Genomic DNA, 26271 nt, shown 5'->3' on the forward strand with positions numbered 1-26271 from the left:
CAGTCCAGTTAGAGGTGGTAATGCGTCGACTCGTCAATCGCTAAATAGTACAACGAAGAAGAAAAAGACCGGATGTTTATGTCAATGACGTTAGCAGGCGTCATTTTCAAAGCTCTTTACGGCCGTTGTCTTGGTGCTGAGTGTTTAACTCTGTACAAACAATAAAGCGCAACTACTACTTCGGTAAACTACACCGGTAACATTAGCAGGATGGGTTCACGCTAACACCTAACCGGCTTGTGTGAAGGTGAGAACGGACAAGTTAAAATTAGTTAACATCGTTTCTCTTTATGTCTGGTTGGGAACGGCTAGTCAAGCTAGCTAACAGCTGTTGTAAAATCAGTTTTGAATTGTTGTTAGGACAGTAGGAAATCAACGCAGATGTTAGACTTATTTATTTACTCTTGGTTTATTTGATATTTGTTATAGAGTATCTACAGACTGTTTGTTAAAATTGCAACTGCGCTAGTAATCATACCAAAAGTGTGTCTCATTGTCCAACACTGTGATAAAAGCCCATGCGTAAAACGTGTTTGAAAAGCTTTACATGTATCAAAAGAACATTTTGTTTATGACATAACATCTTGCATCCTGCATATCTGGTTTTGTCTTTGTGTTTGATTTAGATTTTTTTTCATGTAGGACTGTTTTCATATCAGTGACTGGAAGCTGGAAATATTATGGACAATCTGGATTTCTCAGAGGAGGAAATTCAAGAACAGTTAGCCCTCCTTGGCTACAAAAACATACCAAAGCACAGGCTGCGTGAATTTAAACAAGGTTAAACATATATCTACCAACCCTTCTTAAACCTCCCAACTCACATTGCCATATTGTTTTGCAGTTTAATATATTTATTGTGCACTGATTATTTACATTTTTAATTCTAAGAATTGATCTCTTGTTTTTCTTAATTTTCTGTCATATACTCACATTAAACATAAAAGTTTCAAATAATGAGCTCAGTAATTTTCTGTCATATATTAAACATAATCAAAGTTTCAAAAAATTAGCTCAGTAAGTAATCTCTGCGAGTAAAAAGCTCAGACTTTAGGAGTTTCAAAGAGTTGAGTAATTGTTTTTTGGGGGAGGGGGTGTAACTTGTCTTAGATAATGGATTTCCCTTATGTGGTTATGTCAGGAGCACAACTCTAGTATGGGCACACGTGTTGTTCAAACCATCAGTTTCTGAGGCGCAGTTAATCAGAGGAAAGTTAGCCTAAAGAGAGATGAAATTAAACAGTTGTTTCACACTATAGATGAACTGAGGGGCTGCACAGAAGTTAAGGATTATTTTGAACTGTGAATCATGCAGAGCTACTCTGGTAGAGTGTAATAATAGAAATAGATGTGGAAATGACAGGCATTACAGGAAATGATTGCAGACATGTTAATCAGTAAATATTGAGGGGAAACTGTCATTTCTGTGATTAGATCTGGATGAGCTGGTTCGACGAGGGGAGTGGAAAGGCCTTTCCTCATCAAATGAGATAAATGCCAAATCTCAGGCAACTACACCTCAGCCAAGTCCCCCTGCCTATACCAAAGAAAAGGGTCAGAGCACTCACTTTGTGATTTTGAGTATTTCACTTTTATAACACTTAATAACATCTAACTTGAGCTCTGTTTTTCTCCACAGTTAGTCCACACTGCTTTAAAGGCACTAGTGAATCATTCTTCCTACATGCAGGCAGTACAGACCATGCCAGAAAGGTAAGCATTAATGACTCATAACATACAAGATATGTTTTTATATTATATTCATTTATTCTTGCATTCATTGCTCTATTGAGCCAAATGCTGTTAATGTGTTGCCACATAAAATCATGTCATGAGTAGCACTACTTTGATTGGACAACAAACATAGTCTTAATTGTAATGGTGTCAGGCATGTGCAATAAATTAAAAGCATGTAATGTCACACCCAGACGCTCATCAACTGTTATAACGGAGACTATGACTCGTACGCTCAACACTCGGTGGCCCAGAAGCTCAAGCTCCCTCCAGGTGCTCCAAGCAGGCTTCAGGTGGAGCAGGATCTTGAGGATACCATCCACTCACCACTGACAGATAGCTACACATCTACCCCAGACACCCAGGGGAGACACTTCATCAAGAGAAAAGTTCTGAGGTAGTTTTACGAATCGTGTGCTAATTTTTTCATTTGTTTGTCCAGAGTTAATTTGGTAATGGTAAATGGCCTGTATTTATATAGCGCTTTACTAGTCCCTAAGGACCCCAAAGCGCTTTACATATCCAGTCATCCACCCATTCACACACATTAGTTAATTTTAGTTTTATTTGTCTTTCCAACTAGCAGCAGCTGGATTTTTCTTTGTATTAATAAAAAAAGCACGTAAAGAGTAGAATTTCATGCATTTCTAGGAAACAGCTTTCCGGATACAATTTTGTTCTGATTACCAAAGAACAAGTTTGTTTGTTTATTTTTGTTTGTTTTTTTCATGTTATTCTGCTCTGTAACCACTAATGGCTCACGAGTGAAAGAGTCTATGGGTTTATGGGCCTATGTGCTTACTGTCTGGATTAGTCTGTTTTATTTTTTTACAGTTTATTTAAACTTTAAACTTTATTACAGTTTAGCCCAAGATTTTAAATAAATATGAAATAAAACCCGTGTTTTTCATCATCTCTGACACCGATCTCCAATTTATATCGCAGGTCGGTATTCAAATTTAAGTTGTTTTTTTAATCATTGACATATTCTTCTCTTTTTATATCATTTCTTCATTGGCTAACACTAACAGGGAATTTGTGGCACATCTGGAACAAGTCAACTTATTGTGGAGATATGACTTGTTCCAGATGTGCCAAATGGAGAAGGTCTTCAACTCTAATTATGCTTCCCGCCCCTCAGGAAACACAAAGGACAGTCACTTGTCTGTGATGAATCAGTCTACAGTGAAGACTCAGGTAACAAAAACTAATGGACAAAAATCTGTAATATCTTCTGATCATCTGCTTTAAGGTTTATTGTTCTAAAATAATAAGTAATAATGTTCGATTTTATGTTTTCACAAAGCTGTAATGTACAATTGTACTGTGTACTATTAATCAAATTGGGATTTTTTTTTTTTAGGTAGCTTTACTATAACTAGATTAGAATAAAAAAAAAAAATAGGTAAACTGAAGTGCAGAAATAATTTCAAGAAGAAAATGAAAGAATAAATTGACTGAGTACTGCTGTAGACATCCAGTTTGTATTTATGGATCACAACAAGTTTTATCCGAAGTTTCATGTTTATAGTTGAACCCTGGCCTTCATTGTCTCACAATAAGAAACAACTATTGAAACAAGCAGCATTAAAGAGTAAATGCAGCAGTGTAATTCCTTTTGGTCAGCAGCAGTGGGCGCTGTTCCAGTGAGAAGAAGCTTTTGAGGCTTCAGCTAATCCTCTTAGCTACTTCCTTAAGTCCTGTGCCTTCTCAGATCACACACTCCATACACCTGAGTTGTAGTGCAAACTCAACATGTACAAAATGTGCAGCACTCGGTCAGACGAAGAGAGTGAAGATGACAAGAATTCCCTTTCCTCCTCATTTTGGTCTGATGGAGATGAGGAGAAAGAAGAAGAAGAGGATGAGATTGAGCAAATGATTGACTCTAAACCAGCCACCAATGCAGAAGATTTACTTCAGGGGGCTTCAGAGGAGGTAAAGAGTGGGTTGAACAACCAGAGCAACTTCAGCAAGGAAAGTTTGGATAAGACAAATAACGATGAGGAGGAGGAAGAAGAAAGGTGTAGTAGCAGTCCAGATAGTCTCGCACCAAGTCTGATGACCTCTGGCTACGGGACCTACAAACCAGAGGGGCAGGAGGGAGCAGAGTACAGAGATGACCACACCATAACAGAGTTTGATCAGGATAGTCTGTCTGAGATGAGAGAGGACGAAGAGGACAGTCGGTCACTCAGCAGCTTTGGCGACTTTATTGAACCTACACATAAGCCAGACTTCAATGAACTGTCTGTGTTAGAGGTCAGCAAGATTTTTGATAATGTGGCGTGCTGTAGAGAAATCATCCACATCACAGAAGTGCATTCGGAACAGAAGAAAAAGCAGGCAGGTGAGGAGGAGTGCGATCTACATGCGGCATCTGAAAAGAAAGCACCAAAAGAACAGCATCGCACTGTTCAGGCTGAAGACATATTCCGGCTGAACGAGAAGCAAAAACAAGAAATAGAGGTGCACGACCTTCATGGGTTCAATAATGTCAAGAAAGACGTCGGAGGAAAAGCGGAGTGTGAAGATCCAGACGAGTCTTCGAGCAACAAAGACATCAAGTTTATTGACTCCAGAGTGAACATTAGCTCGACCATGATGTATGGCAACATGTGTGCAGAGTGGGAAGGAAACCTCAGACAGGACAGGGGTAAATGTTTTCCAGCTTCTAAATCAGCACGTCATGATACTTGTTACTGTAAGGAGGTTGTTTTTTTTTTGCTGTTTGGTCAGAGGCTCAGAAATGGGCTACATGTTTTTGGGCATTTAGCCATAAAAAGGTCAGCTTTGAATAATAAATTACATCCCAGTTTGGACATTTAAAAAAAGGTTATTGAATTTATATTCAGAAAAATAAATACATGTTGTATGAAAACAATTTTTCAAAGAGTTAAATTTCTTGATATAAGATGTACATTTTTAATGCAGGTATTAAATTTCAACATCACATTAATTGTAAATTGACTTCTCAATTAGTGTTGATATGAAAAGTTTAAAAGGTGGGCTGATTATGCTTTCCCTTATTTTCTAACATATATATGTACTATTACAAAATAAATACTTCTGTTAAACAGGTCGAGTGTTTTAAATAATGAGGTGTTCATGTGTGTTAGTAATCGATGTGAGACTTAAGCTTCTCACTGATCTAAATGCTCATTTTAAGGCCGTTTTTTCAACCCTTTGAGGGCAGCCAATCAGGAGAATGTTGTCTTGGAGCCACTTATAGGAAGAGGAACTAAAATGTAATTCTGTCAGAGAGTAGATGAACCTTGAAGCAGAACCAAGGCTCACTATCAAATTAAAAATAATTATTTTGAATTGTGGCAAAAATATGGAAATTTGCTAATTTTAGCAGGGAAAGTTTAATATTTATACATATATTAACACAGACTTTGCTACTCTCTTCAAAGTTGCTAAGAATCCAAATATGGAGTTGGAGATAAGCAAACTATGTCTCTTTTAAAGTAGCTGAGAGTGAAGTGTTGGGTTTGCTGATGGTTAGTAATTTGTGTTTGCAGGTACAGCGAGCTGTCTGGAAGAAAGACTGGCTCAACTTCATTTAGCCACATCACCTGAGCAGGAGTCACCTGAGTCAGACAATGAAGACCTGGACGATCAGAGCGACACTCAGACCTCTGAGAGTGAAAGAGTGTCTTTAAGCGCTTTTGAATTGTACATGAAAGGCATGGTGGGTAATATGTCTGTGAAGGTTCTCAGTCATCCAGGTCATCGTAGTCAAAGGAGCTTGCAAAGAAAAGCGTCTGGACTTCTTTAAGTTGCTTGAAGACGTTTCACCTCTCATCCGAGAAGCTTCTTCAGTTCTAATGTCAAATGGTGGAGAGTCCCAGATATAAACCTAGTGGGAGTGACCCCCCACAGAGGGACAAAAGGACCCCCTGATGATCCTCTAATCGCCTGAGCCAAGGTGGGAAACTGGGCGTGGGTCCCAATCCGCCAGAGTTTCGGGTGTGTTCATTGTGAAACCTGGCCCCACTTTATCATGCGAATTCCTGAGGTCAGATGGCCCAGGATGTGAGTGGGCGTTAAGGCAACTTAAAGAAGTCCAGACGCTTTTCTTTGCAAGCTCCTTTGACCATGGTGGGTAATGTAGTCTCTTAAGATTTAAGAAATTTAATAGAGTTCAAAGTGTGTCTTCTGTCCCATCTTGCTCCTCCTGCCAACGGGTGAGGGGGGATAGCTGCCCTTCCCTTAGCCTGGTTCTGCCAGATATTTCATCCTGTTAAAAGGAATTTTTTTTCCTTCCCACTGTCACCAAGTGCTTGCTCATAAAGGGGTCATTTGATTGTTGCTGTTCTCTCTCTATGGGTTTACCCTGTTGTAGGGTCTTAGTTTACAATACAAAGTGCCTTGAGGAGACTGTTGTTGAGATTTTATGCGATATTATATCTATAGCTATATTATATTAATAAAACTAACACATTTTCTTCTGTTAATAACAGTTGAAGATGTAATATCTTGTTTTTTTCTTCTGTTTGTCTTTCTTTATGGTGGAAGCAGACTCGAACTAAGAGTGATGGTGATATAAGGCCCAAACCAAAGTCCTGTAAGCTGGCAATAAAGCACAATATAAAGATTTTGCTTTCTCTGAACTTTCGATAATTTCTCACATAGATTTTCATTTCAGTCATCCGGCCAGTGATGAGTCAACAGACCATAAAGAAGACTGACCCAGTAGCCAAGTAAGTTACAAAATGCAGTGGTTAAAAAATGAAAAGGATTGCCACTTCTGTTTGAGATTCACACCTGAAATAATGTGGAATTATGATTCTAGAGGCTCCTGATAGGTTTCTTAATGATTTCTTTTCCATTAGAAGACTCATGTGCAGCACCTTAATGCTTCCAAATTCAAAATTCAAATTTTTATTTGTCACGTACACAGTCATACACAGTACGATATGTAGTGAAATGCTTGGACAACTGCTCGTGACCTAAAGAAAACAAAAAAGGAAAAGGCTATGAATAAGAAAGGAAATAAATATGAAAAATTAAAAAGGGTAAATTTAACTAGGAAGGAATAAAATATAAATTAAGGTTAAAAATGAAATAACTGTACAACACAAATTAGAATGAAGGGTAAATTTAACTGGGAAGAATAAGATAAAGATAAATATATAAATTAAAGTTGAAAATAAAATAACTGTACAACAAAATACACAATACACAATATAGATCTATATAAGAATGTATGAAGAAATCTAAATATAAATAAATATATACACAATAACAGCAGCTGTACAAGTATTAACCGGAAATGAAGAATATAGTGACCAGTGTTGTGCAAAACCAAAGTCCAGAAAGTCCAGTGTGTGTGTAAGAACCATATGTGTGGGTCAGTACTGTGTGGTGGTGTGATTGAGAGACCGTATCGCCTGCGGGAAGAAGCTCCTCCTCAGTCTCTCTGTGTTGGTCTTCAGGGAGCGGAATCGCTTTCCATACAGCACTTCAGTACTTCCTATAACTTGGGTTAGTGTAAGTTAGACAGTAATTATGCCAAATAAAGGACAGTAATTTTAATTGATTATCCTCATGTTGTATAACAGTTCTGTAACATTCTGTTTGTACTTCCTTAATACAGCAGCAGTCTGGAAGAATCACACCCATCAGGTTCACATTGATGTGATGGTTACATGTTTGCTCACTGGGTTTTCTTATATCTGCAGGTATTTCCAGTACAAGCAGCTCTGGGAGATGTTCAAACTTTCAGGAGAGAAGGACAGGAGGGCACTGCGCTCAGAGATTAAGGTAGAAAATATAACTTCAATAGGCAAGTGTTAGCACTCCTCACATAGATGTTCAATCATCTTTGTTTTCATACTTGTGGGATGAGACATAAAGTTATTACACCGTCGCTTTTCTCAGTAATAGAATGATCTGACTTATAAATTCCTGTTTTGTTTCATTGTCCTGGGCAGCAATGTTTATTGGAAGTACTTATGAGTGTATGTTTTTCTTTTCAGCAACGGCTCACATATCAGCCTCCACCAGTAAGTATTTCTCCAGATTTTTTTTTCTATTTCTCATTTGTCCTTTTTGTACACAAGTTGTGTGAATACAAACTTTGGATAATCTCTCTCAAAACATAAAATATATGGTATACCATACCATAAAATAAATTATGGTAAAAATAATAATAATAATAATAATAATACATTTTATTTAAAAATAGCGCCTTTCAAAGCACCCAAGGATACTGTACAACAAATAAAAACACAAAAACTGGAAATATACACAATAATAAGAATAACAGATAAAAGTTAAGAGCATACAGAGGTTTAAACATAAGCAATTTTAAACAGATGAGTTTTGAGGGTGGACTTAAAAAGAGGGAATGAACTACTATTACTGAGGTCAGGGGGTAAGAAATTCCAAAGTCGAGGGGCAGAACAACTAAAAGCCCCGCCCCCATTGTAATCAGATGAGCGGAAGGAACAGAGAGAGAAAGAGAAGATGAAGATCTGAGGCACCGGGATGGGAAGTTCATCTGTACTAAATCGGAGAGAGAGAATGAATAGCCTTAAATGTATAAAGGATTATTTTAAAATGGATGCGAAATTTAACTGGAGCCAGTGTAGCTACTTCAGGAGTGGGGAGATGTGGTGGGTAGAGAAAGTCCTAGTAATAATATGGGAGTTCTGGACACGTTGGAGCTTGTTAATGGATTTTTGTGTAAGGCCAAATAATAGTGAGTTACAGTAATCAATTCGCGAGATAACAAGATTATGGACGAGAATGGCAGTGGCATGAGGAGTGAGGAAAGGGCGGAGGCGATTGATGTTACGGAGTTGAAAATATGTTGCACGTGTGACATTATTGATATGTGAATTAAAGGACAATGTGCTATCAAGAATGACACCCAAGCTTTTCACAGAGGGAGAGATAGGGACCAGCGAATTATTGATAGTGAGAGAGAAATCGTTAATTCTGGATAGCAATCGTTTAGTGCCGACCATGAGAAGTTCTGATTTATTGCTGTTGAGTTTAAGGAAGTTGGAGGAGAACCAGGAATTGAGTTCAGCTAAGCAGAGGGTGAGGGAGGGTGGAGGAAGGGGTAGAATCGGGTTTGGTAGAGAGGTAAAGCTGGGTGTCATCAGCATAGCAGTGGAACCGAATGTTATATTTACGAAAAATGTGTCCGAGTGGAAGAAGCTAAATGATGAAAAGGAGGGGCCTGAGGACAGATCCCTGGGGCACCCCAGTAGATAGAGAAGGCTGAGAAGTGAAGGATTTTCATTGAATGAACTGAGTGCGGTCAGACAGGTATGATTTAAACCAGGCTAATGGAGTATGAGAGAGACCAATAGAAGCTAATCTGCTAAGAAGAATGGGATGAGAGATGGTGTCAAAGGCTGCACTCAGATCAAGGAGAATAAGGATGGAGAGGAGACCAGAATCAGCTTGCCATAAGAAGATTGTTTGTTATTTTTATAAGAGCAGTTTCGGTGCTATGCAGAGGACGGAAACCAGACTGGAACTGTTCGTAAAGGTTATTATCAGTTAGGTGTAGATGGACTTGTGAAGCAACTATTTTTTCAAGAATTTTTGAGAGGAATGAGTCCTATCTCCAATCTAGGAGATAGGACGAAAATTGTTAAAGTTGTTGGGATCTAGACCTGTTTTTTTCAGGATTGGGGTAATGGCGGCAACTTCGAAAGAAGCAGGAACAGTTCCAGTGGTGAGTGAAGAGTGAATAATAGCAGATATGAGGGGAAGGAGAGGGGGTAAACAGACTTTGACAAGGACAGTGGGGATAGGATCAAGCTGGCAGGTAGAAGGCTTTGATTTGTGGATGAGCTCAGCAATATTAATTAAAGACGGAAGTTGAAAAACAGAGAGGAAGTGAGAAGGGGGTGGAATTAAGACAGAAGAGCTACATTGAGCATTAGGGACCAAGTCTAGGTGTATTTTTGGAATTTGGACGAGCTCATCAGCTGTATACTGATGGATCCCAGTGCAAAGTCGGAAGATCGATGACATAAAGATCCAGACCCACACAGACAGTGCATAGATCCTGAGAGGCCACATCACGGACAGGAAGAACCGGACAGAGACACCGGTGGGCCGTAGAGACAGGAACAGGACAGGAATCCGGTAGCGACAGAGGTAGCGATGAGTAGCGGCAGCAAGTCGCGCCAGCGTTCACTCAACCGGAAGGTTAAAATGTATCAGAGGAAAAATAAAAATAAATGAAAAACATGAAATGAGAAGGTGTGTTCAACCTTTTGACTGGTAGTGTACATCTATTTCATGGACGAATTTTTAAGAAATGCAAATATGTCCCAAGTGCAATGACCTGCAGCTCTTTATTTCAGATTTTGTCTGAAACAAGAGTTTATTGTTTTATCTCCGTCCTTTAAAGTCTTAACCCTCTGTGGTTGGATCTTATCTTTGGATCTTTACACATTCTGCAAATATTTTCCAAGAACACAATGGGCAGCTGTTTATAGGAGAGTGTGGATGTTCTGAGAAGTGTTAAAGGGTAAATAAAGGTAGCACTGTGTTCAGAGTAAGATTTCTATTTGAATCTCTTTGACCACGTGTAACAAACACAACGGTCACTTGGCAAACAGAGCTAAATTTTCCTTTAACTTGATGTGTAAAGAACTGAGATCAAAAATCTACACAAAACGTCTCTCAACTGTTTAAGTGGCTTACATATCTGAGCCTGCTGTTGCATAGATCACAGTTGGAGACTCAGAACATCCGAAAGTGATCAGCTTTAGTGGTTAAACAGTTTATCCCTCGTCTTTGCAGCCTAAACCTCGGAGAGTTTACGTACCCAACACCTACATCGTGCCAACAGAGAAGAAACGGTCAGCACTTCGCTGGAAGATCAGGAATGATTTGGCCAGTGGTCTCCTTCCATACAAATGATTACACTCTGCATGTTGTTTTTACATATTTTTATTAAACTTTTGCTTTTTTTTTTATCATTGGAGTTATTTATTATTGACTTTCTTGTTACAAAAAATAAAAACAAAGAAAATGTGACTCACTTAACTCAGTTAATATGTTACAGGTCACTCTTTAAGGAAAGTCAGAGTAGGTTAGTTTAAACGGGTAGAGAGGCGTGTAACGTTCATCGTGCCAGAAACTTAACCTTTTCCAAAGTGAGGACGATGGCTTCATGTTTCAGCATGCTGTGGACATTCAGACCTGAGAGAGAAAATATGACAAACTGTGTGAGTTTTAAAGAAGAGATTTGTTACATATAACACTTAAAACCCTGAGCTTTTTAACAACTGTTTAATTAAACTGGCATGTTAGGGGTCCATAGACACAGTGCTGCAAAGACTTCAATGCATGAAATATTTTGCACAGAGAGGCATTTTTTGAAAAATGTATTGATAGCAATGTTGAATATTATTACAGGGTGGCTGGCCTCTCCCTTAGAGATAGGGTGAGAAGTTCGGCCATCCGGGAGGGGCTCAGAGTAGAGCAGCTGCTGCTCCACATCAAAAGGAGCCAGCTGAGGTGGTTCGGGCATCTGACAAGGATGCCCGCTGGGCGCCTCCTGGGTGAGGTGTTCCAGGCATGTCCCACCGGGAGGAGGCCCCGGGGCAGACCCAGGACACGCTGGAGAGATTATATCTCTCGGCTGGCCTGGGAACGCCTTGGTATTCCCCCGGATAAGCTGGAGGAGGTGGCTGGGGAGAGGGAGGTCTGGGCCTCTTTGCTTAGGCTGCTGCCCCTGCGACCCGGCCTCGGATAAAGCGGATGAAGATGGATGGATGGATGGATGGATGGAGGAAAAAAAACTACATGTAAAATAATCCAAAGACATGCAGCTTGTGGGGATAGGTTAATTGGATAATCCAAATTGCCATTAGGTGTAAAATGGTAAATGGCCTGCATTTGTATAGCGCTTTTCTAGTCCCTAAGGACCCCAAAGCGCTTCACAGAGAAGCGGGGTACACCCTGGACAGGTCGCCATTCTGTCGCAGGGCTAACACAGAGAGACAGACAACCATTCACACTCACATTCACACACTGGTGATGGCAAGCTACATTGTAGCCACAGCTGCCCTGGGGCGCACTGACAGAAGCGAGGCTGCCGGACACTGGCGCCACCGGGCCCTCTGACTACCACCAGTAGGCAAACATGGGGTTAGTATCTTGCCCAAGGATATTTGGCATGCAGCCAGGAGGCAGCCTGGGATTGAACCACCAACCTTCTGATTAGTGGCTGACCTGCTCTGCCACCTGAGCTACAGCCACAGGTGTGAATGTGCGAGTGAATGTGAGTGCGAATGGTTGTCTGTCTCTCTGTGTTAGCCCTGCGACAGAATGGCGACCTGTCCAGGGTGTACCCCGCCTCTCGCCCTATGACAGCTGGGATAGGCTCCAGCGCCCCCCGCGACCCTGAAAAGGATAAGCAGAAGCGAATGGATGGATGTAAAATAATTACACCGTGATGCCTCTGCCTTTGTAAATAGAGGGACAGTAACTGCGTGTTTATATGTAAGCGTGTAAAACCTGAAGATATACAAAATACTGTTAATCTGACTATCTGCCATTCTGCAATTCCCCTCATGTAAGCAATAACGTGGCGCACAGCTGATGTGAAAAAAGGCACATACCATAAACGTTGCGTGAAGAACTCTGTATTCCTCGTCCACACGTAAACGCAAAAAATTCGTTTTAAAAAATCTCAGTTTTCGGTGATTCGAAACGCCGTTTACGTGTGGAAGAAACAGCTGCGTTTTCAAAAATACCCGTGTAGGTGCGTTAGTAGTTTATTTTCTTACTACCTGCAGATTACTTGTATTTGCTTAATTGTTTACTAAATGTTTGAGGTGTGAAATAAACCGCAATTGAGCAAATATGGGTGTGTGTGGTTGGAGGATGTGTTAGTGCGCGCGTGTGTGTGTGCGCGTGAGGGGGGCGCCAACATTTTTCTGTAAAACAAAGGGGGGCCCTTCGAAAAAAGTTTGGGAACCACTGAATTAATCTGCTAAAACTGAGTTAAGAGAGACAAAAATCACTCAGTGTGAACTTACCGATTGCTGGAATGATGTTCACTGTCTTCAAGTTTGCCGTGGCCTGAAGGATGTTTTCAGAAAAGTCTTCACCTCTGAAAGCAACAACAACAACGTGAGCACTGAGCAACAGTGGGCGTCCAGTGGTGGAGATTCAAACAGATTTTAAAGTTGATCATTTCGAGTTCAAAGTTTATTCGCCACATGCAGTGGCAGGTTGCCCTGCAGTGGAATGAACCCGCCCCCTGACCTTACACATACAACACAGACATCACATGGGGATACAAGTCAGAGAACGGTTGCATTACAGAAAAAAACACTGAAATGTACACTACAGTGGGAAAGGTACAAGAGGAAAAAAAGAGACCTCTACTCATGCTGGGCTACAGGAGGACAGCATGAGAACAGGAAACAAAAAAACTCCTCTGCACAGAAAAGCACATAAATGTCCACAGTACAACATTATAGAGCACGTGACCAGTAACAGGGTTCGGTAGGGGATAAGGAGTTCTCCCAGGCAACACAGCAGCCATCCTGCCACTGCGCCGACTCTCCAGTGCGGGCCCAGACCCGCCTCGTGTTCCCAGGAGGCAACAAGCATCGAAGGCGTTGGAAGGGGACAGGGGATGTGTGAGTGCTTATCAGTGTAAGTGTATGTGTGTGCGTGTCCATAGTTCAGCTGAGACAGTGTCCTTCGCCCTATCAGGCTAAATAAACAGTCTGCTAGCCAATCCAGGTGGCCTTGCATGGGATGGGAAGGATAGTCATCACACAGTCGTTATCAGGAAGTTGTTGATTGGCTCCAGCCTTGGGCCTGAGCAGCTGGCGCCGTGGTGTCCATATGTTGAATATTGTTGATTTCTCCTTTATGCGAGCAGCTCCGAATTTCAAGCTATTCTTTAACACTCTGACACTGGTCTCTCGATCTCCCGTTGGAGAGCCGCGAGCCTCCCCATGATGGTATCAAACTTCTGTTCCGTGGTGTTGTCATTCTTTTGATTCTGAGACCCCACAACCCCACAACTTTCGCTCAAGGGTGTCATTTTGAGCAGGCCTCTCTCTGATGTATCCCATCATACGCTCAATGTTGTTATTTTGAGTCTTCACGGCAGCCGTAAGTGTCTCCAAGGTGTTAACCATGCTGCGTTCGTTGTGAGAGGTCGCGCCTCGTCCCATCGCTTCAATTCCAGCAGTCAGCCTTGGGGGGGTTTGAACAGCTGGTTCCGCTCTCTTATTTCTCTGATAAGTCAGGGCCAAGCCAGCTCCGATCAGCAAGAACCCTGTTATCATGGTTCCGAATAGGTAGGTATCTTCAGCGTCCTCGATCGACAGTCCCGCCAGGACTGTCAGGACATCGTGTATCTGGCAGGGAAAGTCCCTCCAGGGCACTCGGGCTCTCCCGAGCCCAGACTTCTCGTTGAGAAAAGGGTGTCAATAGCATTCAGAGACCAGTTGATCAAATCCATAATTCTCTTTTAGGTTTTAGAGAACGACAGTGAGAGATTGTTCGAGGGAAAGTAATACACACGAGACAAGACAAGGATACAAGAGGCTAAGCAAGGAAGATAAGGGTAAGGAGGAGAGGAGAAAAAGTGTGACCGCCTTCGCATTTGTACAGAAGTGCTGCTAAAGATACTCACACATCCACTATTAACACAGACTCTCCCCTGTGTCTGATGAGGTCAAGCAGGTACTGAGAGTCTGGTGTGGGGATGTTCAGGGAGTTCACAATGTGAAGATCATCCTTTGTCAGCTAGCAGTTCAAAAGGGGGGAAAGTATTCAGCTGTCAAGAAATATTACGGATACGTAATAATGTAGTTAAAGTCATCGTGTATCCTATTCTCACATTTGTTATGTGCTCTAATTATAGTGTCACAGATAAAGAAAGGATTTTCTTTCTTTCTTACAAGTTCGTCACTGTCACCAATCTGCTACAAACCAAATACTCTCAAGAAATGATATGAGAACATAAAGGGTGAAGAAATTCTCCATTTAAAACAAGTGGATTTATCTCCTCCCCTCTTTAAGCAAACTTTCTTCTAAGTGGCTAACCACTGCAAACAAAGGGTCTGAACAATAGGTGGGTGCGGCTTCTGTATTCACACGTGTGAGATATCTGTACGGGTTATCGTCTCTGTGACATCATAACAACAGCAATAAGCGCTTGAGATAAGTGGGTGACAAAAACAGCTGCTTGTGGACACCGTCATATGTTACTGCATGTTTTACAACTCTTATTACAGATGTTATGAGCCTCTAACATCACTAGCAGCTGTATTTGCTCTTCACATGAAACAAAGGGGTTTCTCTTACCTGAGCCATCTTGGAGCTCAGCGCCACTTTGAGTCCTTGCACTCGAACTTTCATGGGTAACATGTAGTAGTAACTGGTGGGTCCTCTGGGTCCATGAGACACTCCACCTGAATGAAACACAGAACCAGTCAGACCATACTGGCCTCCAGCATGGGAATCCTTCCAGATCAACTCCACTGAAGGGTGATCATGTTTCTGGGAGTCATGACACAGAGACGAGCATACGCTGGACTATAAAACAGATGTTCATTCAACAGCAGACAGGGAAAAAATGAAAACAGAAGTTTTACAATAAGATCAAAAAGAGGCACCTCCTCTCCAAATGGGTGATCGGATGCTTCCATGCCGAGCTCGTCCACTTCCTTTCTGTTTCCAGGGATTCCAGCTGTACGGGTACAGGGATTTATTGTAGGGGCGGATCTAGAAGGGCGGCATGGGGTGGCCACCCTAAAATGATCTCTTGCCACCTATAGTACCACCCTAGTTTTGCATATGACATTGTTGTTTATTAAAATAAGAGCATTGACACTTTGAGCCATCTATATGGCTAACACTAAATATAAATTCTAAAACTGAATGTATTCCATTGTGTTACACCCCCCCCCTTCCACCATTAAGAAATGGTTTAGCCCATAGCGCAGACCGGCTTTATTTCTTGCTTTCAGTAGCAACCAATGCCTATGATTGTGCCAGAGCACATTTTGAATCAACATCATGGGTATTTCAGACTTCACACAGGTGGTTGGTTGCTACACTCTGGAAATGGAAAGAAGGTGAGTCTCCTTAACCCTCTGTGGTCAAGGGACACATACATATATGTGTGTGTATATATATATATATATATATATATATATATATATATATATATATATATATATGTATATATATATGTATATATATATGTATATATATATGTATATGTATATGTATATGTATATATATATATATGTATATGTATATATATATATATATGTATGTATATATATATGTATATATATGTATGTATATATATGTATATATATATGTATGTATGTATATATACATATATATGTATGTATGTATATATACATATATATGTATGTATGTGTATATATACATATATATGTATGTATGTGTATATATACATATATATGTATGTATGTGTATATATACATATATATGTATGTATGTATATATATACATATATATATATTAGGGGTGCAACGATATTCGTATCGATATTGAACCGTTCGATACAGTGCTTTCGGTTCGGTACGCATATGTATCGAACAATACAACATTTGTAATTTATTTTATCAACTTTCCTTCTGACGATGCTGTCTGTGTGGAGCGCTCAGTGAATCTGCGTTCGACTACTCCGCCTAGGCTGCACTGTCGAGCGCAGATCCACTGAGTGTTCCACACAGACAGCATCGTCAGAAGGAAGAGCGCAGGGCACCTCCCCCACCCTCATTCAGATCTGGCGTTTGGAATTATTTTGGTTTTCATGTGACGTATGACCCTGAAGGTAAGCGAGTCATGGACTAAAGTAAAACAGTATGTTGGATGTGCCATGCAATGCTCAATTACATGGGTGGGAACTAGTGTGTTAGCGCAGTTAGCTCGTTAACGTGTTAGCCGTCTAGCCCCATGCACGGGCGATCGGCGGTAGCTCGTTAACGGAGATTTGCCGTGTTGTGGCGTTAAGGTCATTTCAACGAGATTAACCTGAAAGCACTAGTGGGAACACAACGAATATGACTGCACATTTACGCCGACATCATCCTAGTGCAAAGACAAAAACAACAAGCATGCTACTAACTTTAGCCGAGTCATTTAGACAGCTGTTAGCACATGATTCTCCTTATGCTGCTGAGAATATAGCCCAGAAGAAGCGGATAGTATAGCTTTTATTTTGGAAAGAGACATTTCTCTGTAATAAACTCTCTTTTCCAAAGATGAGTGATTCCTCAATCAGATACAGGGCTTGCAATATCGCTAGCCTGACGTCCTGGGGCTAGCGATTTTTTCAGTCGGGCTACCCTGCCCGTCGGGCTATTGTAGGAAGGGAAAATATATGTCAATGTTTTGCATTCTTTCAGAAATGTAGCTGGGTAATTATGTTATTGGCATCGGTGAGCCACTGTCAATATGTGACATATTGAAATCGCGTTTGAATTTGCGCTTGTTTTTTTGCTTTCACTTTGCAATTGTGCGAACTGTGTATAGAGAGCGACAGCACTGATCTGTGAGTGATGATAATTTGCGCACCAATTCCTCTGACATCGTCTTATTAATCGTTAGCTTACTATGCAAACATGACAAGTGAAATCTCCCGCAGCAAGCTTAAACATGTGAGAGGTTGATCGCTGAGCTTATGTGAGTGAGTGTGTAAAAGCATTTCAGTTCTGCTGAGCCAAACAAGACAGGTCAGGGTGAAGAAGTGACAGCCAAAGAAAAGCTTACCACAAAACGGAGAAGTTATGACAAATCAGACTATAAGGCAAAAAGAAAGTGCAGCTTTATGGTTTCATGGACAAAATAATTTCTGTGGCTGCAATATGACGAGCTAAATAACCAGGGCTGCACATAAGTGGTCCGCAGGTGCGCATTCGCTGTCAAAATAAAAAACACGCACAAGGGTTAGGGTTAAATTTAAAAACTGTACTTTTGAGTTAAAATATATATTTATAATTTTAATAAATGACAAATTAAAAAGGCATGAACATTTTTTTGTATCGAAAAAATATCGAACCGTGACACCAAAGTATCGAACCGAACCGTGAATTTTGTGTATCGTTGCACCCCTAATATATATATATATATATATATATATATATATATATATATATATGTGTGTGTGTGTGTGTGTGTGTGTGTGTGTGTGTGTGTGTGTGTGTGTGTATGTCAGGGTCCCTGTGCCTACCCGGTCGGCTCAGTATGGCTACATATGTTTTTGTATTCTTTTTTTTGTTCCTGCTCTCTCCCTTCCCCCCTTTCCCTCCTCCTTCTGCCTGGGCGGAGCTCACCTGTGGGCTCCTGCCCTTGGCCCATGCACCTATGGCTCATCACGAGTGATCCAGCTCCTTTATAAGATGGCAGCTCTGTGTTTCTCGTCGCTGGACCGTTGCCGACCCTCGTCAGTGTAACCCCAGCTCAATTACTTCTAGAGTGCTTTCACAGCGATTTGCCTTACTATCCCTTCGTGTCTCTGTGTACAGATTCCCTGGACCAACCCCTGTGTTACCCGAGCAAGTGGAGTGTGAAGAGGAGTGGACGGAGTGTGTGTGTGTGACTATCGGCAAGACCTAGAGCCTGCGTGTGAGTCCGTTCAGTCGCAGTGTGACAGTGTATACGTATATGTATATATATATATATATATATATACATATACGTATACACGTGTGTGTGTTTGTGTGTGTACCAACAATCCTCCTGGCGGTCTTAACAATCCTATTGATTTGTCGCTTCTCATAGGACAGCTGCAGCTGCCAAACCAAGATGTAAAACTTTGTGTCAGGCTGTTTTCAATGGTGCCACAGTAAAAAATTGTGAGGTGAAGTGTGGAGAGTCCTCCTTTTCAGTGTTTCCTCAGGGAGTGGAGACACTTTTGTGCTCTTTTGATAACTGCTGTTGTGTTAATGGAGAAGGACAGGTCATCAGAAAGGTGTACACCCAGGAACTTAGCACTGCTGACCCTTGTCGCGTGTTCAGAATATTGAGGATGAGAACAAAACAATGATGGTCCAGAAGAGTTTGGGTCAAACAATGATTTTAATGAACACACGCGTGGGGAGATGAACACTACACACAATCAGCATCGATCTCCACCTAACAATACACAAGCAGTTTTTATAACATCAGGGTATTCTTACGCCCCCTCATGCGTCAAAGCACATGCATAAGTTTCAAAACCACAAATGTTCTGTTGACAACTTTTGACACATTTGAAAAGAACATTCTCTCCGTCTCCACGCCAGGTGCTTCCTGTAGATGCTTCTTGCTCTCGCTTATCTCTGGAACATCAGACGCACGTCCTACAACAAACTGTCACTTATGCAGGCACAAAATGCAGCTACAAGCAAAATATGTCTGAACTCTTACCTAGAATATGAGTCTACCTCCTGTGTGTGTGTGTGTCTTGACCTCAAATGCACTCTGTCTCACCTCGCCAACTAAACTCATGACCTTTTACCAGACGGAAGTCACTCTCATATGTGTAATAATCTAACTGAAACTATATATACGGAATATATTGAATAAATGCTTTAATCAAATGCCACTACTCAAAGCTTAATAAAAAGGATATAAACAACTAAAAGATAATAATGAGTAACATGGCATATGTGTCTTGTAAGCATGTAGGCAATCCTTCCATAACTCTAAGTCACTTTGCACAATAGATCGTCTGGACCTAGCGCCGGACGAAGCTTCTGACCTTCAATTAACTGACTGAGCTTCAACTCTTTAAAAAGCACAAACTGCAAGGTGTGTATAAAATGGTTATAACTGCACCTGGAATAAAGGTTAATATGGTGCCTGTATGTTTAAACATCTTAAAGCTATCTGTTATATTGTTAATGCAATGTTAATGCTGTAGATTATACTGTAGCAGTAAAATAACTTGTTCAATTCCACAATTCCCTCTCTTGACCTCTTGACCACAAGAGGTCACCATACGTTGTGTTGTGTCACTCCTCGGCCCACTCAGCTGCTTCCATGTCCATCAATGGCATCATGGACATCGGGGTCACCGCCGAGGGGTCCACTGCCCTCGCTCTGACCCTCTCTAGCCGTCCTCTGGCTCAGGGAATGAGACAACAACCTCAGGTGTTGTCTCATTCCCTGAGGTGGTCAACCAGAACACACTTCTTAATAAGCACTCTGTGTATACAATGATTATAGTTCAGTGCTTTCATCAGTATGCAGAATGCTTCGTAACTTTTTTTCCATATATGGTTAGATGTACTGATGTGCTTGTGTCATGTGCGTTAGATGTGAGTTGTCATGTGTCCATCTCCTTTCTCGGCTCGTGTATTGTTTTCTGCCATCTTCCAGTGCGGATAGCGTGATGAGCAGAGCCGTTGCCAGTAGTAAGACGCCAGTTTCCACCTGAGAACACTTCATGCTTGAGGTTGGTCACACCCAAATGCATCAGTGAGCCTAAAGTTGGTCAGTGGCTGGAGAGAATGAGAGTGCTAGCTGAGCTCAATCAGCACTCCTCCCTCACCACTGAACCCACTGACACCGGTGAGATACTCCTTACACTTGTGAATCTCTAGTGGTCTGTGTCATGGTCCTGGGTCGTGCGACCCAGTGTTTTGTGTTTAGTCTATTTTGATGTTTATTGTTTGTTAGGTTCATTAAGTTATTCCAGCTCATTTGTAATTATATTACCCTTGTATTAAGCCTCCCTTGCCCTTCATGTGTTTATGTCTGTGTATCTTGTGTTGTCAAGTTCATGCTGTCACTTCTGTCATCTTCCCCTGTACTCCGTATCCCTGGTTCGTGCGTCTACCTGTCATGAGTCATGTGTGCGTGGTTATGTTTAGTTCATGTCATGTCTAATCTCCATGTTTCCTGTTTTACTTTGAAAGTCTGTATTCAATGTCAGTGTATTTAGTTTCACCTCTCCTGTCCTGTTGTTAGGTTCATGTGTGTCAGCTGTGCTCCCATGTGTGGCCACTTCCCCTGATCATCCCTCATGTGTATTTAGTCTCGGTGTTTCATGCAGTCTGTGTCGCGTCGTCTGTGTTCCCACCCTCCATGTTGTCACAGCCAGTCTTTTGTATTCATAGTTATGATTTCCTGTGTCTTCATAGTTTATCCTGGTATCACTTTCCCAGTTTAGTTATAGTTTAGTTTTGTCACTGCGCTTCTGCCTTGTTTGCACTCCTTGTCTTCAGCCACAATAAAGGCTCGCTTTTCGTTCAACTCAGTTTTGTGTCCACGCCTGTGTCTGCACCTGAGTCCTCCACACACTCTCCACACGGTCTGCCACTGCGACCGTGACAGTCTGGGCTTCAAGCTCCACTTCCTTGCAGTGACTCTGATGAATCCAAAATGGTCTCTCTGCAATTCTACAGGCTTGAGCAACCTTAAGCTTAACCTCACATCATAACTGACTAAGGTGCCTCTTCGTATTAATATTATGTCATTATTGATGTTATTACCTTTTTATATAACAGCAATGGGACATTACAATATTTTATTAGTATATTACAATATACTACTATACTACTAATATACAATAGTCTATTATAATATTTTATTTATATTTCATTTTGTATCCAGCAAGGGCTTCGGGTGATCTGCAATTTCACCCTTTCTCAAGCTGGAGACATTTTCCTTTTCACATAAATCACTTCATTGTCATGGAACTCCCTGAGTTATTCCTCAACTTCAAGCTTTAAGTGTGTTAACTTCACACTATTCTAATACTTATGAAAGTAGCAAGCTGATTTTCATTGCATATGTTTGTGTTCTTAGCCAGGTTTAATCAATGTCTGTGCATTAATCTTCATGAGCTCTCTTAAGGTTAATGCATTTTCTGTTTGTGTGTGTGATTTTGTATATGTTGCTTTTGCAGTGTTTCAGACTCCTTCACAATTTTCCCACTTAATCAGACAGTTTTCTCTTCCCCAAGGTTGCTAACCTAAATTTTGATTTCCCACCTTAAATAACAGCATTCCTTGTCTTCAGCCAGGAGTGAGAGCTCTCATGTCAGAATTAGTGACACCAGTGATGTTCACCTATAAATTTCTTCCGACCGCTGCATGTGGAAAATTGGTCCAGGTCTGCTTTGCGCCTGAAAATAACAAAACTGAGACATTTTCATTATTATCATCAGTGCTTAACCGACCCACTTCTCTCCCACCCGCCAGAAATAACAATTCATGTCATGTATATAAGTGTAAGCGTGTCTTCATTGCATTTATGTTATGTGTTCATATTAATGTTGAGTGTAAGCTGTTTCTTCATTGCATATGTATTTTATAATAAGGTTTAATTCATGCATCTTTACACTGAGCTGTGGATTCAAACTGTCTCACTTCTGATTCTTTCCAAAAAATAATTTCACATGTAACAATTTGTGTATGTGTGTTTTCTATTCATTAATGTAATTGTTAGTTAGTTCCTCTCATTATTTTTACCTTCTTCTTTTTTTTTTTTTACCTCTTTGTTGTGATGTGGTGGACAATTCTAAACCTCCACGAATTCAGTCACCATTGTCAATCCAGTCATATCCTGTACTCTCTCACTCGAACTCGTCCGGGCTTGACCTCTCACTCACATGGCAAATCTGAAAATCAGTGTCCAGTGCTTTCCAACAGTTATTTATCCCACTGTTCTTACCAACCTGTAATTCACAGTGCATGTTGCATCACGTGCTTCCTTACATGCTGCTGCTGGAGTCGTCAGTGTAATAGTTCAGTTGCACTGTCTTTTTGCCTGCTGTTAATTATTCAAGTACACGGTGTTCTGTCTGTCTTCATCGGGAGATTGTCTGTCCTTTAAGCTTCTTCTCAGGATTGGGACAGAATGAGAGGTCAAGCTGTAAAAAATTTTAAGCCAAAGACTGGCCTGTTTTCATCGCAATTCTGTTAATCTATCCTTTTGCGCTGTACTCATGTTTTCAGGTTGAGAAGAGTCCACCTGTACTGACACACTAAAACATGTGATTAATATCCTTTTTTATTACTTTTTCTTAAGACAATCCTTCTAAGTCTTTCTCCCTGGTCTCACATTACACACATCAGCCAGTTTCCTTTTATGGGCATGCAAAGTTCCTGTCACACACACTACTTCCTGTCACACACACAGCCACACAGACTCATATTTTCTGTTTCTCTCCTTCCTGTTTCTTCAGGATAATCAAACTCTTATTTTTTGTATTTACAGTCTATAAACCCTCTGTAATTCTGCTAAGTCTTGATCTAAAAACAATGCACCCTTATTTCACACACACACACACACACACTTTTAAATATACTAAGTTCTTTGTTGAATGTTGCCATTGTGTTTCTTAAATTTGTACAGTCTTAGTTCAAGCAGTAGGCTCAAAGCCATTCCTTTGATCCTGACCACCTCTCCAACCACTCTGTGCTGGGGGAGGTTTTATTGTAGATACATCCTATCTGAAAGTTCTGTTTCTTTTGATGTAAGCTTCCTGGGTTTACGACCCTTTGGTCAGCAGGAGGTCTGACACACACACACACACACACACACACACACACACACACGCACACACATTCTTACAGAAGTTCACACATAAAATACTTTGTCTTAGAACCAAGGGGGTGTGGCTTTGTTCTGACGTGTTTTGTGTGAACTGTCTCTCAATAAAAGGTAGCAGGAGGAGGTCAGATCTGGGGGTCATTTTCGTGGTGGACACAGACGAGGCCTCCCTTGCGCAAATAATCGATCGATCGACTGTCTTGTTTTCTTCATGATGAATAAGTCTCTAGAATTAGCGGGGCTTGTGGAAACACAGACCCAACATTCATCACAGTCTTCAGCGTACTTAGCAGATCTCTTTCAGACCTCAGGACAATTAACAGTTTTTGTTGTTTGTTTTTCCACACATATCACCATTCTTTAGGTCAGTTTTGTAGCATCATCCACACAATAGTTTCCTCAGCATTTTGCATCCTTCCCTAAACTTCGCCGTCCCACACACACTTTTCTCTCAGACTTCCTCTGTTCACACACTCTGCTATGAACCCGTGTAGTGTGATTATTATTTATTTATTATTTAGTACGACTCGCACAGAATCATTCAAACCCAGTACTCACAACATTCACACACTTAGAATCCCTCAAAATATACTTTCCTTCAGAATCAGAAAGAGCAAGTGAAAGAAAAACAATTGAAACCTCTAATAATTCTCACATCACACACAAAAATGGAAAAAATAAAACACACCAGCATTTATTGCTGAAGAGAGGTTACTATTGAAAGGAATATATTGATCTTAGGTATGTACATTGCACTCAGTATACAGGATGGGCCATTTATATGGATACACCATAATAAAATGGGAATGGTTGGTGATATTAAAGTCCTGTTTATGGCACATTAGTATATGTGAGGGGGCAAACTCCTCAAGATGGGTGGTGACCATGGTGGCCATTTAGAAGTCGGCCATCTTGGATACAACTTTTGTTTCTTCAATAGGAAGAGGGCCATGTGACACATCACACTTATTGGTAATGTCACAAGAAAAACAATGGTGTGCTTGGATTCAACGTAACTTTATTCTTGATGTAGATAGCATCAGCCAGCAGCACAGGCCCTACTGTGCTGTAGATGGCCTCTAGCAACAGAAGCACAGGCCCTGGTGTAATGTAGTTTTTTTTTTTTTAATTAATCCTTTATTTATCCAGGTAACAAATCTCATTGAGATTAAAAATCTCATTTCCCAGAGAGACCTGGCATCATGGCAACAAAAGTCACATACCACATTGGTATATAACATTTAAAACGAATACAATATCCCATACAAACATGTGTAAAATATACAATAACAATAATAGCCTCTACCAACAGCAGCTCAGTCCCTTGTGTACTGTAGATGGATTCAGCCTGCAGCACAGGCCATGGTTTACTGCAGATGGCATCAGCTAACAGATCAGGCCCTGGTGTGCTTTGGACGTCATCTGCCTGCAGCACAGGCCCTGGTTTGCTTTTGATGTCATCAACCAGCAGCACAGGCCCTGGTGTAATGTAGCTTTCCTCAGCCATCAACACAGTCCCTGATGTAATGAAGATGGCCTAAGTAAGCAGCACAGGCCTTGATGTTGTGTAGATGAACTCAGCTTGCAGGACAGGCCCTGGTGTACTGTAGATGGCCTCAGCCAGCACCACAGACCCTGGTGTAATGTAGATGGCCTCAGCCAGCAGCACAGGCCCTGGTGTACTGTAGATGGCCTTAGCTAGCAGCACAGGCACTGCTGTGATGTTGATTGCCTAAGACAGCAGAACAAGCCCTGTTGCAATGTTGAACACCTTAGCTAGTAGCACAGGCCCTGATGTGCCGTTAATGGTATCAGTCATCAACACAGGCCCTGGTACAATTAAGATGGCGTCAACCAGCAGCACAGGCCCTAGTGTGATGTAGATGGCATCAGCAAGCAGGACAGGCCATGGTGTAATGTAGATGGCGTCTACCAACAGAAGCTCAGGCCCTGGTGTGATGTAAATGGCCTTAGCTAGCAGCACAGGCCCTGCTGTGATGTTTATGGCCTAAGACGGCAGCACATGCCCTGGTGTGCTGTAGACGGCCTCTACCAACAGAAGCTCAGGCGATGGTGTACTGTAAATGGCCTAAGAAAGCAGCACAGTCCCTGTTGCAATGTTGATGGCCTTAGCTAGCAGCACCGGCCTTGCTGTAATGTAGCTAGCCTCAGCCATCAGCACAGGCCCTGCTGTAATGTAGATGGCCTCAGCCAGCAGCACAGGCCCTGGTATGCGGTAGATTGCCTCTACCAAAAGCAGCACAGGCCCTGGTGCACTGTAGATGTCCTCTACCAACAGCAGCTCAGTGCCTTGTGTACTGTAGATGGCCTCAGCCAGCAGCACATGTGCTGGTGTCCTGTAAATGGCCTCTACCAACAGAAGCTTAGGGCCTGCTGTGATGTTGAATGCCTAGGACAGCAGCACAAGCCCTGTTGCAATGTTGAACACCTTAGCTAGTAGCACAGGCCCTGTTGTGCTGTTGATGGTATCAGTCATCAACACAGGCCCTGGTGCAATTAACATGGCCTCAACCAGCAGCACAGGCCCTTGTGTGATGTAGATGGCCTCGCAAGCAGCACAGGCCATGGTGTAATGTAGATGCCCTAAGCAAGCAGCACAGGCCCTGATGTTGTGATGATGGCCTCAAGCAGCAGCACAGGCATTCGTGTACTGTTGATGGCCTAAGCCAACTGCAGCACAGGCCATGAAGTAATGTAGATAGCTTCAGCTAGTAGCACCCACCCTGGTGTGCCTTAGATGGACTTTACCAACAGCAGCTAAGGCCCTGATGTAATGTTGATGGCCTCAGCCATCAGCACAGGCCCTGGTGTAATGTAGATGGTCTTAGCCAGCAGCACATGCCCTGGTGTGCTTTAGATGGCCTCAGCCAACAGAAGCTCAGGCCCTGATGTAATGTAGGTGACCTCAGCCATCAGCACAGGCCCTGGTGTAATGTAGATGGTCTTAGCCAGCAGCACAGGCCCTGATGTTGAGTAGATGGC

The 26271-nt window shown here is 41.6% G+C and overlaps 1 protein-coding gene, 1 long non-coding RNA gene and 1 pseudogene across 5 annotated transcripts; 2 read left to right on the forward strand and 1 right to left on the reverse strand.

Annotated features, from left to right (window-relative positions):
• Positions 1-52: 52 nt before the first annotated feature.
• Positions 53-10688, forward strand: hyls1 (HYLS1 centriolar and ciliogenesis associated). Of its 3 annotated transcripts, none has more exons than XM_004571812.5 (12): positions 53-247; positions 627-780; positions 1435-1554; positions 1640-1713; positions 1929-2131; positions 2876-2931; positions 5259-5428; positions 6259-6304; positions 6386-6440; positions 7422-7503; positions 7719-7745; positions 10513-10688. In XM_004571812.5, the coding sequence occupies exons 2-12, from the start codon at positions 681-683 to the stop codon at positions 10630-10632; spliced, it is 1053 nt and encodes a 350-aa protein (XP_004571869.1). In that variant the 5' UTR covers positions 53-247; positions 627-680; the 3' UTR covers positions 10633-10688. The 3 variants fall into 3 exon arrangements, with proteins under 3 accessions (XP_004571869.1, XP_004571868.1, XP_004571867.3); XM_004571811.5 differs by having other exon boundaries at positions 54-247; positions 643-780; XM_004571810.6 differs by lacking the exons at positions 53-247; positions 627-780; positions 1435-1554; ... (1 more) ...; positions 1929-2131; positions 2876-2931 and adding an exon at positions 3322-4390.
• Positions 10689-10702: 14 nt separating this feature from the next.
• LOC112432955 (large ribosomal subunit protein uL4m-like) lies at positions 10703-15550 on the reverse strand (annotated as a pseudogene). Its single transcript, XR_013099070.1, has 6 exons — positions 15528-15550; positions 15363-15436; positions 15052-15158; positions 14378-14481; positions 12759-12832; positions 10703-10914 (listed from the first exon to the last, which is right to left on the reverse strand). The product of XR_013099070.1 is annotated as a large ribosomal subunit protein uL4m-like (transcript).
• Positions 15551-18087: 2537 nt separating this feature from the next.
• Positions 18088-23524, forward strand: LOC143419133 (uncharacterized). The gene is made up of 3 exons (XR_013099112.1): positions 18088-18351; positions 19434-19518; positions 20089-23524. It is a non-coding gene; the product is annotated as an uncharacterized LOC143419133 (long non-coding RNA).
• Positions 23525-26271: the final 2747 nt, after the last annotated feature.

This window comes from Maylandia zebra, linkage group LG6, assembly GCF_041146795.1.
Source record: "Maylandia zebra isolate NMK-2024a linkage group LG6, Mzebra_GT3a, whole genome shotgun sequence".
NCBI lineage: Eukaryota > Metazoa > Chordata > Actinopteri > Cichliformes > Cichlidae > Maylandia > Maylandia zebra.